The following is a 13355-nucleotide window of genomic DNA, read 5'->3' as shown; positions in this document are numbered from 1 at the left end:
TTGAGTCCACGACATGGTTGTTAACATGAGGGTTGTGCACTAGGCACGAAAGTTTCCTAATTCAATTCACCTTGACTATTTAATGTATACCCTACATATGCGGTAGCTTACGAGAGCAGACCCTTCATATGTGGTCAATAAAATAGTGCAACAAGGCACGAATAGACTTGGCTCATAAAATGCTAGACTTTAAGTACAATAGCATAAATCATTCCTTGCATGCGAATACACCATACTTGCATAAAACATAGTTGGACAACATGCTTGCTATCTAAATTCAACAAACATAATCAAACATAACATTATTTTTTACTTATTTAAATATGAATCCTATAAACCAAGTAAATATGAATCGAAACATATAAACATAACATGTATTCACATGAATTAAGTTGGTCGCCCTAAACTTGTACGTACCTTGAATATCTAAGTAAAGGGGCCACTTTTGGGATTCAATCCACTAAGTTAGAAGTCTCCTCCTATCATTAAATAAATGAAACTTAATTATTATCCATGTTCATTAAATTTCCAGCAACTTTATTTAGTTTTAAATCACTTGAATTAATTAGAAATTAATCGTTAATAATAAAAATAATTATTCTAATTATTAGTTTAAAACCCTACCATGAAATTCAATTAATTTCATGCATAAAATCATTAAAAATCGACACTTTTAAACTTAAAACAAATTGACATCTAGTTATGCCAATCAATTAACCATATGAGTTTAAATAAAACCCTAACCCTAATTCAACATTAAAAATCATTAAACTCATAAAAAATAAAGCTTTAATTATAATTTAAATCTAAAAATTAATATTACTTCAAATAAAATCATCCTCAACATTCTAATAATCAAAATCCTCAACTTTGGTGTTCATAACCAATCCCAAATACAATTGAAAACAATAATCCAATAATAAAATCCATAATTTAAAACATAATTTAAATAAAATAGATTAGGAAGAAGTGAGAGCATACCGGTTGGCCTAAAGCACGACAACGATCAAGGTGGTGGTCGAGTGACTGGGCGCAAGAGAACAAGAGGAACAGAGGGAGTGGTGCACAATGTGGCAGCACAAGGCACACGTGTTGCTGCTGCTGTGGGCGGGCTCGCGCGGGTGTGCAGGCGGAGCAGCAACGAAGGCAGCAACGAGGCAGAGAGGGAGGATGAAGACAGGGGCAGCAGGGACTGGCGAGGCTGGCTCGGTGCAAGGAAGAGAGACAGAAAGATAGTGCCGTGAGGGAGAGAGAGAAAAGAGAGGAGAGAGTTTGAGGGTGAAATTTAATGAAGTAGGGATTTAATGAATTGTAAAAGGTATTTGTAGGTTTCATATCCAAGGTGGGCTAGGATGAGGAAACATTAGAGTTGGGCTTTGAATAGAAAGATCGGGCTTGAAATAAAAAGGGTTGTTTGAATTATATATTTGTCTGGGTTCACAATAGGAATTGTACTGGACTTAGAATAATTTAAATCGTTTTTTATTTTCAAAACCCAATTAAATTCCCAACTAAAATAAATTCATTTTCTCTATAATTAAAATAATAATTTTTTTTAATTAATAAAATACATTTAAATAAATATTTAAATGCGAATTTAATTTATAAAAATAATAGATTTATTTATAAATATAATTAAATATATTTATAATTACTTAAAAATACGAGGTATTACAACTGATGTGTCCAGATTATGTCCTGATCATAATTGATCTATCCATATCTTGTCCAGTTTTGAATTACCGATCTGTTCATATAATGTTCTGATCATAATGAATCTGTTTAGATCATGTCCAGATTCAAATCGATTTGTCCAGATCATGTCCAAATTCGAGCCGATCTGTCTAGATGATGTTCTTATCTGAACTGATATGTATAGATCGTGTACTGGCTAGAACCGATCTATCAAGATCATGTATGAATCACCAATTTTTCCAGGTTATGTTCATGCCGTAATTGATTTGCCAAAATCATGTCTAGACCTGTTTGGAACATGTCCAGATCAGAAACATTCTTTCAAGATCATGTACGTTCATATTAGAAGCCATATGTCAAGATCAAGACCGTTCTGTCCAGATCAGAACCACGTATACAGATTTGTTTAGAACAAAATCGGTACACTTATCCTGATCATGTGCGTCCAGATCAGAATCAATATATCCAAATTAAAACCGATATGTCCAAATCATGTAAAGATCAGAATCGATATGTCCAGAAATAACCGATCTTCTCAGATCATGTCCACATGAGAATATTAATACAATATTTCATGTTAATATTAATATCATAAATTTCTATCGGGAAACCTAAGCCCTTTCTCTCGTAAACTTGAAATAGGAGCACGTAACTTGGCATACCACAACCCATATCGTCCAATACTCCAATCCAAATAACCACGTCTGCATTTATTCTAAGACGACGATATATAAGTGAACACTCTAATAAACATAATATATAGAGGAAGGCTCATGTGAGAACACCCCTTCTATGTGAGAACACAATCTTATATGAGAATAATTCTTGACCTTTGGATCGTTTCTAATCTAACCGCTGAAAATCAAGGGATTACTAATGGCATTTTTGTAAATTCTTTGAATATATACCCATCTGATTTTTTTCCTTCTCACGCTGATTTCTTTCTCTCTCTAAATTCTCCTTTCTCCTTGTTTTCTCTCTTCTCTCTCTTCACCATGCCGCCATTGTAGGACCTCAATCAAGGTCGATTTGATCTTCAAATTTGCTTCAGAATTCAATCATATTCTCGAATACATTCATCTAATTGCTTATTTAAAGGTATTTTATCAATTTCGCAATTTTGTTTTTCATATTTAAGTTATTATTTGCTGATTTTCGACCTAATTTTACATCTGATCCGTAATTATTCTTTTTATCAAAATTATTGAATTGTTGATTATCTAATTGCCAATTGCGTGATTATTTAGCTGCCTTTTTAAATTTTGTTGATTACGTGATTATTAAATTGTCGATTTGCACTTTAAAATTTTGTTGATTACGTGATTATTGAGCTGTGTTTTTAAATTTGTTTTTGATTACTGAATTCTAATTTTGTTATTGATCTATTTTGCTTTTGATTTTTTGATTTAGTTTTGATTTCCTGTGTTGTTTTCGATTTATTTTTTTGATTTCCTAATTTGTTTTTGATTTATTTTTTTGATTTTTGGATTTGTTGTTGTTTAATTTTTTTTAATTATCGAATTGTTCTGCTCAGTTCGTATTTTAATTTCTGTGTTCAAATTCTTATTTACTGATTTAGCAATGTCATCGGAACTTCATCCTAGTCCGACCTCATCATTGACGAAATCCAGTGAGTTTTCTTATTAATGTGTCTTATATTTAATGTTCTGAATAATCGTTATAAATGTTCTGAATAATAGTGATTTATGTTCTGTACAGTTGTTTCTAGTGTTCTGTATATTTGCTCTCATTTTTCTGAGAAATTGTTCTTCATGTTCTGAATGATTGCATTACATGTTCTGAATAATCGTTCCAATGTTCTGAGTAATAGTATTTTTGTTCTGAATACTTGATTCTAGTTTTTTGTATAGTTGTTCTTATTTTCAATTGTTTTTTATATTCTGAATTATTGCTTTACATGTTCTGAAAGTTTAACATAATGTTCTATCGGATTAGATTATGAATCCTCATGCACCCATACTAGTTGTTACAACGAGATTAGAATATGAATCCTCATGCAGCCATACTAGTTGCATAAATATCTTATATGTCTGTAATCGTTCGTAAAAAAAAGAATCTTCTGATGCATATTTTTGGTTTATAAAGCATTTTCCATATTTTTCGAACATATGGTTAAAGTTTTAAAACATATGATTTGAGTTATAGAACATTTGCTATGGATTTCAGAACATATGGGTTAAGGTTTAGAACATTTTCTATGGCTTTTAGAACATTTGCTATGGTTTTTTAGAACATTTGCCATTGCTTTTAGAACATATGACTTTTTGTTACTGTTGAAATGGTTTATGAACAATTTGCTGGAGGTGAATTTCAATGGGAACATGATTGATATTAATCAAGATTAACAATGGCTTATCAATTGTCTAAATGCTTTACTTGATACAAATCAGCAACTTTGACCCCAATGCAGAAAAGCAGGAAGAAGAGAAGTCACGTGTCAGCCATCAAATCGTATCTGGTAGCACAGGTAGCAACCCGAAGGTCTGGTTTTGCTAGAAAAAAAAATCAAGCAGACCCATAAGGTTGGCCTAGTTATTTTATCTCTCGTAGAATTGCATATCTTTATGCTCCTATTTGACATTATCATAGATTTCCAACAGAAGAATCGTATAATAAGCTTTTTGGGGGATGGAAGGAAGACGAGGTAAGACCTTATTGTTGTGTTTTGTCAACTGGGACCAGTGATGATGACTTCCTGCCTAGTTGATTCTTATTGTTGTTGATGTTGGCCTTCTGCTGCTGTAAGTTTGTTGGTCAAGTGATGCCTATTAGCTCAATCGGTAGAGCTTTGTGCGCTTGCACAATGATGTAGGTTCGAATCCTACATAGGCAATTCTTTGTATTCCGTTTATGGTATTAACTCGTATTTGATGATTCTTTACTTTTGAATCACTTCTATTTACTTTTGAATCAGTTCTATTTAATTTAGAACATAAGTATCAGTTTTTGGAACATTAGCTTTTGTTTTTAGAACATGAAGTCACAAACATTTAGAACATAAGCAACACGTATTTTAAAATATTGAATTTCATTATATATATTTCAACTTTTAAAATAAAAGAGGTTAAATAAATTACACATTGAATTTATTTATTATTATTATTATTATTATCATTGAAATGTGAATTATCATTTCTCTTAAATTCTTGAACATATGAAAAAGTATTTAGAACACGAGACTTAACTTTTTAGAACACGGACGAAAAGGCTTTAAATGTATTTAACTTATATAGAACAACCTATGTAGGATTTGAACCTACATCCATGTGTAATGGCACATTGCTCTACCATTTGAGCTAATAGATTTTAAAAAATATTCAAACAAGTTATTCATTGTTGACAAAAAATTATGTAAAGAAACAAAAATGGAAGCCCAGAACACACATGTAAACCTTTAGAACATAAGCAATGTTAATTCATAACATAAGCAACATTAGTTTAGAACATATGCAATGTTAATTTAGAACATATGCAATGCTAGTTTAGAACATAAGACAAGGTGTATGTCATCCAACTCAATATCTATTTCTTCTTTGCTATACATGACCAAAGTAATTATATTGGTGTCTAAGCTTGTTACAAGTTCAACAGAAAACTTTGACTTATGGGCACCAATATGCAAATCAAGGAAGGCACCAAAGCCTATCTTCCTAATGGAAGCTCTGTGTTGTCTGGGAATTTTAGGAATAAGTGCCATGAACCAATTTGCTGGTATTCTTTGGATCAAAAGTCTTTCCTCCTTCTTCACCGACCTTGAATTGTTATCCACTTCTACGCAGTCTTGTGACCCCGAACGCACCTCAACAATAGACTTGTGCTTCTTGACATCTCTAACAACAATTTTTGTACTCTCTTTCCTCTTTGCAACATGTTTCCTTAGTTTGTTATGTTTCTTATTCACTTCCTCTTGTTCTTTGTTCACATTAACATCGGTTTCTTCATTGAGGTTAGCTTCAGTTTCTCTATTGTTGTGAGTTTCGATTACCCTGCATCACATGAAACAAATTTAGTTCTGTTATAAACAATGTATATATGTTCTAACAATTGAATTATATGTTCTAACAAGTGAAGCTATATGTTCTGTACATTATTCCTATATGTTCTAACAGTTAAGCTACATATTCTAAGCAGTTAATCTGTATGTTCTAAGATATGATGTTTAGAGATATTAGAGAGATATAGTTTTATATTTGAGAGATTTTATTTTGGATTAAACTTGGCAAAACAACTTAAGGCATGGAACTACAAACCAAAATAACAATATAGGAACAACTTAACAACAACACATGAAACATTGAAAATGACAATCTCCTTCTAATTAAGGGCAAAAACCTCTACAGATTGAACACATTGAGGCAGGTGGGCAACTAACGGACTGTGTTTGACACTTCCCATTCTGAATTTTTATGCGTAGATCAGTAGATGTCAATTACTTATAATTTGTTGGAATTGTCTGCCTACTGCAGAGATGGGAAGAGGAATCTGAAAGACAGCGAATTTTGAACAAAAAGCACATCAGGGGTAATATGGCTCACTCAAATAGAGAATTCTGAATTCAGAAAAAGATATCAAGGAAGGAGCTCAAAGGCACCAGTTATATGGATTATGACTTGTTTCTGAATTCTTAATGTTGAAATATAATATAAGCACATAGATGAGAGTTGGCCAGCTCAATTTCACTTAGAAAGTTGGTTTCATATCATGGTTAGCAAGCTTGGGAAGGTTGAAAAACCAAGGAGAAACTACTCAATGTTGGAGACACTTCAAGCATCTATTATGAGACTGCACTCATGAATCATCAATCATCAACCAGAAAATTAGGCAACTTGCCCTCTGGGTTCTACATTTTCCACCAAAATAATCAAACTGCCATCGCACATATTATCCCGACAAAGGTTCACAAATTCTATGATACAGTTATCTTTATCTCTGGAGCAACTGTCAAATTCAAAACACAGTGATCAAATTCACACCTAAACACACTTTGATACACCAGGAAAAACGACTCAAGCTCTAATACAAATTTAGTCAATAGGAATCAGTAATAATAAAAGTATGATAAGAATCTCGGGAAGTGAACAATAAGTAAGTGAAGATGAACATATCACATATTCACATTGATTCTTAAACCTGTCAAAACAACGTAAGGCATGGAACTACAAACCAAACCAACAACACTTGAACAATGTAATAGCAACATAGGAACAGACCATTAGGGAAACTCAAACACCTAAACTAATAGATGGAAATAGATAATATCAACTAGTAAAACCGTCAAACGTCAGATAAGACAACATATAATTAATTTCACTAGCTAGCTTTCAAATTCAGAACATGTGCACTTGTAATTAGAACATATGCAATTATGATGTTCTACAAAGTGATCTATGATGTTCTACACAGTGATTTATGATGTTCTACGCAGTGATTTACGATGTTCTACAAAGTGATATGTGATGTTCTACATAGTGATGTATGATGTTCTACATTCTTAAGCTTCATGTTCTAAAGTATTGAGAGTATAAAATATTACTCTAAATTATTCATGATGTCGTTCAGAACATTCAAAAAATATCAAAACAATATCTTAAAATGACGAAAATATCTTAAAATTCTCAATTCTCAAAACAATTCAAAAAATCACAAATTAAATTCTAATTAAAAATACTAAAAATTCATAAAATTCAGAACATTTATAATTGCATCAAACATCAAATATAAGGAATATAAAAATTTCAAAATCGCTAGAAACATCCAAATATTTGCAAACCAAATAATTACAAAAATAAATTATGAGAAATTCCGAAAATAATTACAAAATTTCGAAATTAATAAATAAATTTCGCTACAATTAAACCACCGAATTCTTACTTTTCATTATCGTCTGGATTTTTTGCTAGTTTGTCGTGTTTGTTTTTGCTGAAAATCAATATTTAACAAAAAATTATCTTCAATTAATGTATAAAAACAACGAATTTGAAATTAGGTTACAAATTCTCTTACCTTCGTCGTTCGTATTGTTTTTCTACTCCAATCATCTTCAATTGAAATGTTAGGTTAAAATTAGGAAAAATTGTATAAGGCGAGAAGAAATGTAGAACAATTGAACTCGAATTTACCTTAAATCAATAATTGGAGTTGCGACGACGGAGCGATTTGCCGTTTTGGAGGCTGCGATGGCGGTTTTCTTCAAAGGAGAGAGGAAATTGAGGGGATAACAGGGAGTTCAAAATCGCGTGAGAGGGAAAGAGTGAAGAGGAGGGTCTGGAGAGAGAAAGTTACGTGGGTTTAATGAAAAAGTGATTGGTTTTAATTGGAAGTTTGATGGGTTTTCTTATTTGATCCTAGCCATTATATTGAATCTAATCCTACGGATTAGATTCATTCTCATATATAGTAGTATAAGATTTCTAATTTATTTTTGAATTAAAAAAATTGAGTGCCACGTAGATAATTATTTAGGTGCCACGTAGATATTTAAATTAATTAATTAATTACTAATATATACAATTCCATCCAAAATCAAACGCTCTAATAATTAAAAAAATAAATCTAAAATAAAATCCATCCAAAATCAAACACTAATCTAAAAAATTAAATCCAAAATCAAACATTAATCCAATATTAGAGCGCCACGTAGGAAATCTAATGGTTTCAGCCAATGAAAAATAAGACTTCAAAATTATTTTTGAATTAAAAAGTCGAATGACACGTAGATAAATAATTAGGTGCCACGTAAATATTTTTATTAAATAATTATTAATATTTCTTATATACAATTTCATCCAAAATCAAACACTGTAATAATTAAAAAAAATAAATGTAAAATGGAATTCAATCCAAAATAAAAAAAATCAATTTAATCTAATATATAAAATATAGAAGTTGATATATGTAGGAGTTTCATTTTAACGTAACAATTTAATAGAAACCGTGCATCGCACGGGCTAAAGTCTAGTTACTAATATATACAACCCCATCCCAAATAAATCTAAAATGAAATTCAATCCAAAATCAAAAACTAATCTAATCTAATATACTTCTAAATTCAATCCAAAATCAAAATCTAATACAAAATATAGCAGTTTGTATATATAAGAGTTTTATTTTAACTTAACAATTTGATAAAATCAGTGCATCGCACGGGCTAAAATCTAGTACGTAGTATTTGGGAAACAAAATCCAACCAGTAACTAAGTTAATGCCAATCAATCCATGCACTCTAAGAAGACAAAATATATATCCCTGCGTTCTTTGTTTTTTTCCCGTGTTCGTTTAAGGTGTCTTAAAATGATATATTTTTTTTTTTTTTTTAATCTCCTCTCTGTAATCTTAACCTTGTAATTCTATTGGCTTATCAATAAAAGAACTTGTAATCTCATTGGTTTGTTTAAGTTTTGAAGGATTAATGAGTTGACATTTTTGTTCCTTAAATTCTATTGGCTCATAACCCTTATAACTATTTCATTTTCTTGTAAAAATGCAATAAAAAAAACAACAATTTCCCATTAAAGTACAACGATGGTAGTTAATTTTATAATATTCATTTCTCCTTAATAACCGCGTAAAATGGTTAATATTTAGAAACGGATGGAGTATATAGTATTCAACACTTACATCCACCTCATCTGTAATTTAGTGAGTAATTAATAATGTAATTACTATCCTTAATTTGTCAAGCTGGTAAGCTTCCTTCCAATTCATCCAGATTTCAATGACATTAATGAGGCGAAAATGTGGCTAAAGGTCTCCTATTCAACGGACAGAATCCCTAGTCAGATTACCGCTCCCCCGTGCACCGTTATACGTACGCTTTCATATACCTTCACATGACATTCAGATTCCTTAACATTAATTTTTATTATTTATTTCCTTCTATTCCCTTTTTTATGATTATTTTCCTTCTATTCCTTTGACTATTATATCCCCCAGCTTTCCTTTATTTCTGTTCCCCTTTTCTTGATCTTAGTACTAATTAATCCATTCTTCCCCTATCTTTCACTTGACCCCATTTTTTATCACCTTCTCTAGGAGTTTTACATCTTACTCTACCTTAAGGGTACGGCGCTCGCCTCCCGCATCATCCTCTCCTTCTTTGTTCATTGTTTGTTCTCTTATTAGTTTTATTTTTATTTTTAAAAAGAAGATGTACGTACGTAGTTGATTATTTTGTAAGCGACGTTGTTATGTCGTGCATGTTATGACCCGTTTCTTGTTGCTGTTTTTCAGTGATTTTGAGATTAGGTTGAATATATTTGAAGTAGAAGAAGCAAGTTATTACAATGATGCCGGGAAATGGTGGGAGTGGGCAAATCTCCGTTCCTCCGGGGTTTCGCTTTCATCCAACTGATGAAGAGCTACTATACTATTATTTGAAGAAGAAGGTTTCTTATGAAGCTATTGATCTTGATGTTATTAGAGAGGTTGACCTTAACAAGCTTGAGCCATGGGATCTCAAAGGTTAGATAGACCTCTTCTCATTTATAATTAAGTACCTTTAAATTTATTTTTCCTTTTTGCATGCATATAAGTACAACTTAAACCTTGCTTATATTGGTTATATATGTCTTACCTTAATTTTATTGTTGTTGAAATATATATCAATCCCTTTCTTCATTATTTGTCCTTTGTTCGTCTTCGTCGACTACATGATGCAACTATATATGCAAGGCTAGCGCGCTAGGGTTACCATATGATCCCATAGATACTCTGGATCATATACTACCAATCTTTTCACATCGTCTTCGGTTCGATTCATACTTTCATAGGGAGTCACAAAAGGTGATCGGGTTTGGTGGGATCTCGAGGGTGTCCTTATTCTAGTATTTGTGAAAAGTCATATTCATTTTTTCATCCGGATGAGAGTGTTTCTTAAGTACTCTCATCCGGATGAAAAAAGAGAGATCTGTATATGTAGTCTTATATATGTTGAACTCTGGTTAATATGATCATCTTATTGTAACCAAAGTCTGGTAATTTTTTCTTTAGGAAAGTGACTTTAGAACTCTAACATATATAGTGATGGCAAACGGATGATTTAGATTAGATTGGATCAAATTCGTTTTAGGAATATTAAGTGGTAAGTCTTTGAATATTGCAGGTCGTGTTCATATTATGTAGTATTGGCAAGAGTTTGGGTTTGGGTAGGTTGATTCGAAACTAGTACAAGTTAAAGTGTATGATAGGAAATCAGGATGCTTGTATAAAGCTAGTTATGCTAAAACGTAACCATGCATAAAATGTTGTGATACAGATAGATGCAAGATAGGGTCAGGACCTCAGAACGAATGGTACTTCTTCAGCCATAAGGACAAAAAGTATCCAACAGGTACTCGAACAAACCGTGCAACTGCAGCCGGATTTTGGAAAGCAACTGGTAGAGACAAGGCAATCTACCTTGGCAATAATGCCAGGCGAATTGGCATGAGGAAAACCTTAGTCTTTTACACTGGACGTGCTCCTCATGGTCACAAAACGGATTGGATCATGCATGAATATCGACTTAACGATGATGATCCTCAACTCCAGGTAATTTTTACTATCCATAACATATTATTGCTTTAATTTAGATCCAGATTACTAACTACGGAGTACTTTTATTATCAATAATGGGGTTCACGTTAAACTTTTAACCCTTAAAGTGAGGACTAATCATGATATATTATAGGTTTCACCAAAGTAAATAAATTTTGTTTAGTTTTATTTTTTCAAATTACACGCACATCGGTACTTGTATGTACTATATCTACTATAGATATATTTTGTTTCGAGTTTTGAGTTTCGACGTCCATGCTGGACATTGCTACATCTACCCACTGGGTAGATAACCCACTACTAATAGAACATTAAAAAACAATGAATAAAGCTGATGTGGATTCCACTACCACACTCTCTATTAGTGGTGGATAGTTTACCAGGTGGGTAGATAAAGTTTTTTCCGTCCATGCTAAGTTATTACGGAATACGCTGTAGAACATAAATCACGCACCTATTTATCTAGAAAGTCGCCTTATAATTAAGGGCAGATCCAAGATTCAAACTTTGGACTTTAACGTCCCAAAGAAAGGTGATCTTTGAAACTTTTACATATATGCATCTTGCACGTGAGCAGGGAATGTGACGGGGTGCAATAGATTAGAGCTAGCTAGGTGGACTCAGGTGCATGCATAATAGATTAATAGATGTTTTTGTTGTTAATAAAATTAATTTGGTGTGTTTTATTGGTTTAGCAAGAAGATGGGTGGGTGGTGTGCCGAGTATTCAAGAAGAAGAATCATACAAGAGGTTTACAATCTGAAGTATTACACGAAGACGATTACGAGAATACTAGCGCACCAAACAATCACCACTCCTCTAACCAGATGATGAAGCTTAGTACAAACCCTAATACTTCTCCAACCCTATACCCACAAAGGCAACATGGTTACAACATCCAACCATTAATGCTCCCTAACAACTACTATAACACCGATTACACTTTCGATGGCGCCATGCATCTTCCACAATTGGCTAGTCCACCCGACCCGATATCAGTCCCCGGTGGTAGTACTCTCTTCACTACCATGGACAATATATTGAGACTAAGTACACCCGCCGCCGGAGGACTGTTGAATACTCAACAATTGTTGTCTAATAATGGCGGCGAATGGGGGTTCTTGGATAAGCTTCTTGCAAATTACCAAAGCTTAGATCAACATCAACATCAACGTCAGCATGAACAACAACAACCATTACAAAACAAGATCGTAGCTGGCACGCCGAATCATCATCATCATCATGATCATTCTTTAGGAATGACCTCAACTAATGCTCTTCAACTACATCACCAGCATAAGTTTTGTTGATGTTTTGTTTTTTTTCTAATTAAGATCGTGTAACCTTGAAACTAAGGGCCAAGGGTTTATAGACTTTTATTTGCTATCACTTTCTAGTTTGTATTTATTCATTTTCTTCATTCTACGGTCTGATAAACTTAATTATTTAGGAATTTATAGTTTTATATAAAAATATGGCAAATTTATCAAAAATTACCTGATATAAAATTTAGTTTTTGTGAAAAACTACCTTATAATACTACCTATTATCAAATTTTGAGCATTGATTCTAGATTCCATGATTGACTTTACTAGGTGCATTGCATGTGGTATCTAATCGCAAAAAAGGTAAATAAATGATACGTAAGATATGGTAAAGTCAATCCCGAAAGTTTGAGTAAACATTCATAATTAATTCGGGAAAATGTAGTATAGGTAGTTAATTTTAACATGTTTTTTATAAGGTAATTTTTCAAAAGAACTCAATTTATATGTTAAATTTTGACAAATTTGCCTATAAATATTGCAATGCCTTGTGATTTCCTCTAATCTATTTTGATAAACATAACTAACTTCGCCAATAAACTATCACTAGTTTTATTGTACTTAATTAACTAATCTTATATTTCTTCTGTTCTTATTTACATGACACAATTGAGTTTTTGATACTATTCACACAGGCTTATTTGACTTCCTTTTGTGATTTATACATAAGAAAAAATATAGTCGTGTGGGGTCTTATTAAATTGATCTCAATAATTTTTTTTAATATTAACTTTTATAATTTTTCTTATACATAATGGAAGATTATAGGAAATATTCATC

At 32.2% G+C, this 13355-nt stretch overlaps 1 protein-coding gene across 2 annotated transcripts; it reads left to right on the top strand.

Moving 5' to 3' along the window:
* The first annotated feature begins 9643 nt into the window (after positions 1-9643).
* LOC110784649 (NAC domain-containing protein 76-like) lies at positions 9644-12738 on the top strand. Of its 2 annotated transcripts, XM_021989108.2 has the most exons (4): positions 9644-9775; positions 9946-10176; positions 10970-11244; positions 11946-12738. In XM_021989108.2, the coding sequence occupies exons 2-4, from the start codon at positions 9999-10001 to the stop codon at positions 12558-12560; spliced, it is 1068 nt and encodes a 355-aa protein (XP_021844800.2). In that variant the 5' UTR covers positions 9644-9775; positions 9946-9998; the 3' UTR covers positions 12561-12738. The 2 variants fall into 2 exon arrangements, with proteins under 2 accessions (XP_021844800.2, XP_056682431.1); XM_056826453.1 differs by lacking the exon at positions 9644-9775 and having other exon boundaries at positions 9870-10176.
* The last annotated feature ends 617 nt before the right edge of the window (positions 12739-13355 follow it).

The sequence above is a fragment of the Spinacia oleracea genome, chromosome 4, assembly GCF_020520425.1.
Source record: "Spinacia oleracea cultivar Varoflay chromosome 4, BTI_SOV_V1, whole genome shotgun sequence".
NCBI classification, from domain to species: domain Eukaryota; kingdom Viridiplantae; phylum Streptophyta; class Magnoliopsida; order Caryophyllales; family Amaranthaceae; genus Spinacia; species Spinacia oleracea.
The sequence above is the reverse complement of the archived record's forward strand: the minus strand, read 5'-3'. Positions and strand labels throughout refer to the sequence as shown.

Coding starts and splice junctions, on each gene's coding strand:
- LOC110784649 (XM_021989108.2), top strand. CDS start 9,999: ATGATGCCGGGAAATGGTGGGAGTGGGCAAATCTCCGTTCCTCCGGGG. Junction 10,177..10,969: donor TGAGCCATGGGATCTCAAAG/GTTAGATAGACC, acceptor GTTGTGATACAG/ATAGATGCAAGATAGGGTCA. Junction 11,245..11,945: donor ATGATGATCCTCAACTCCAG/GTAATTTTTACT, acceptor TTATTGGTTTAG/CAAGAAGATGGGTGGGTGGT.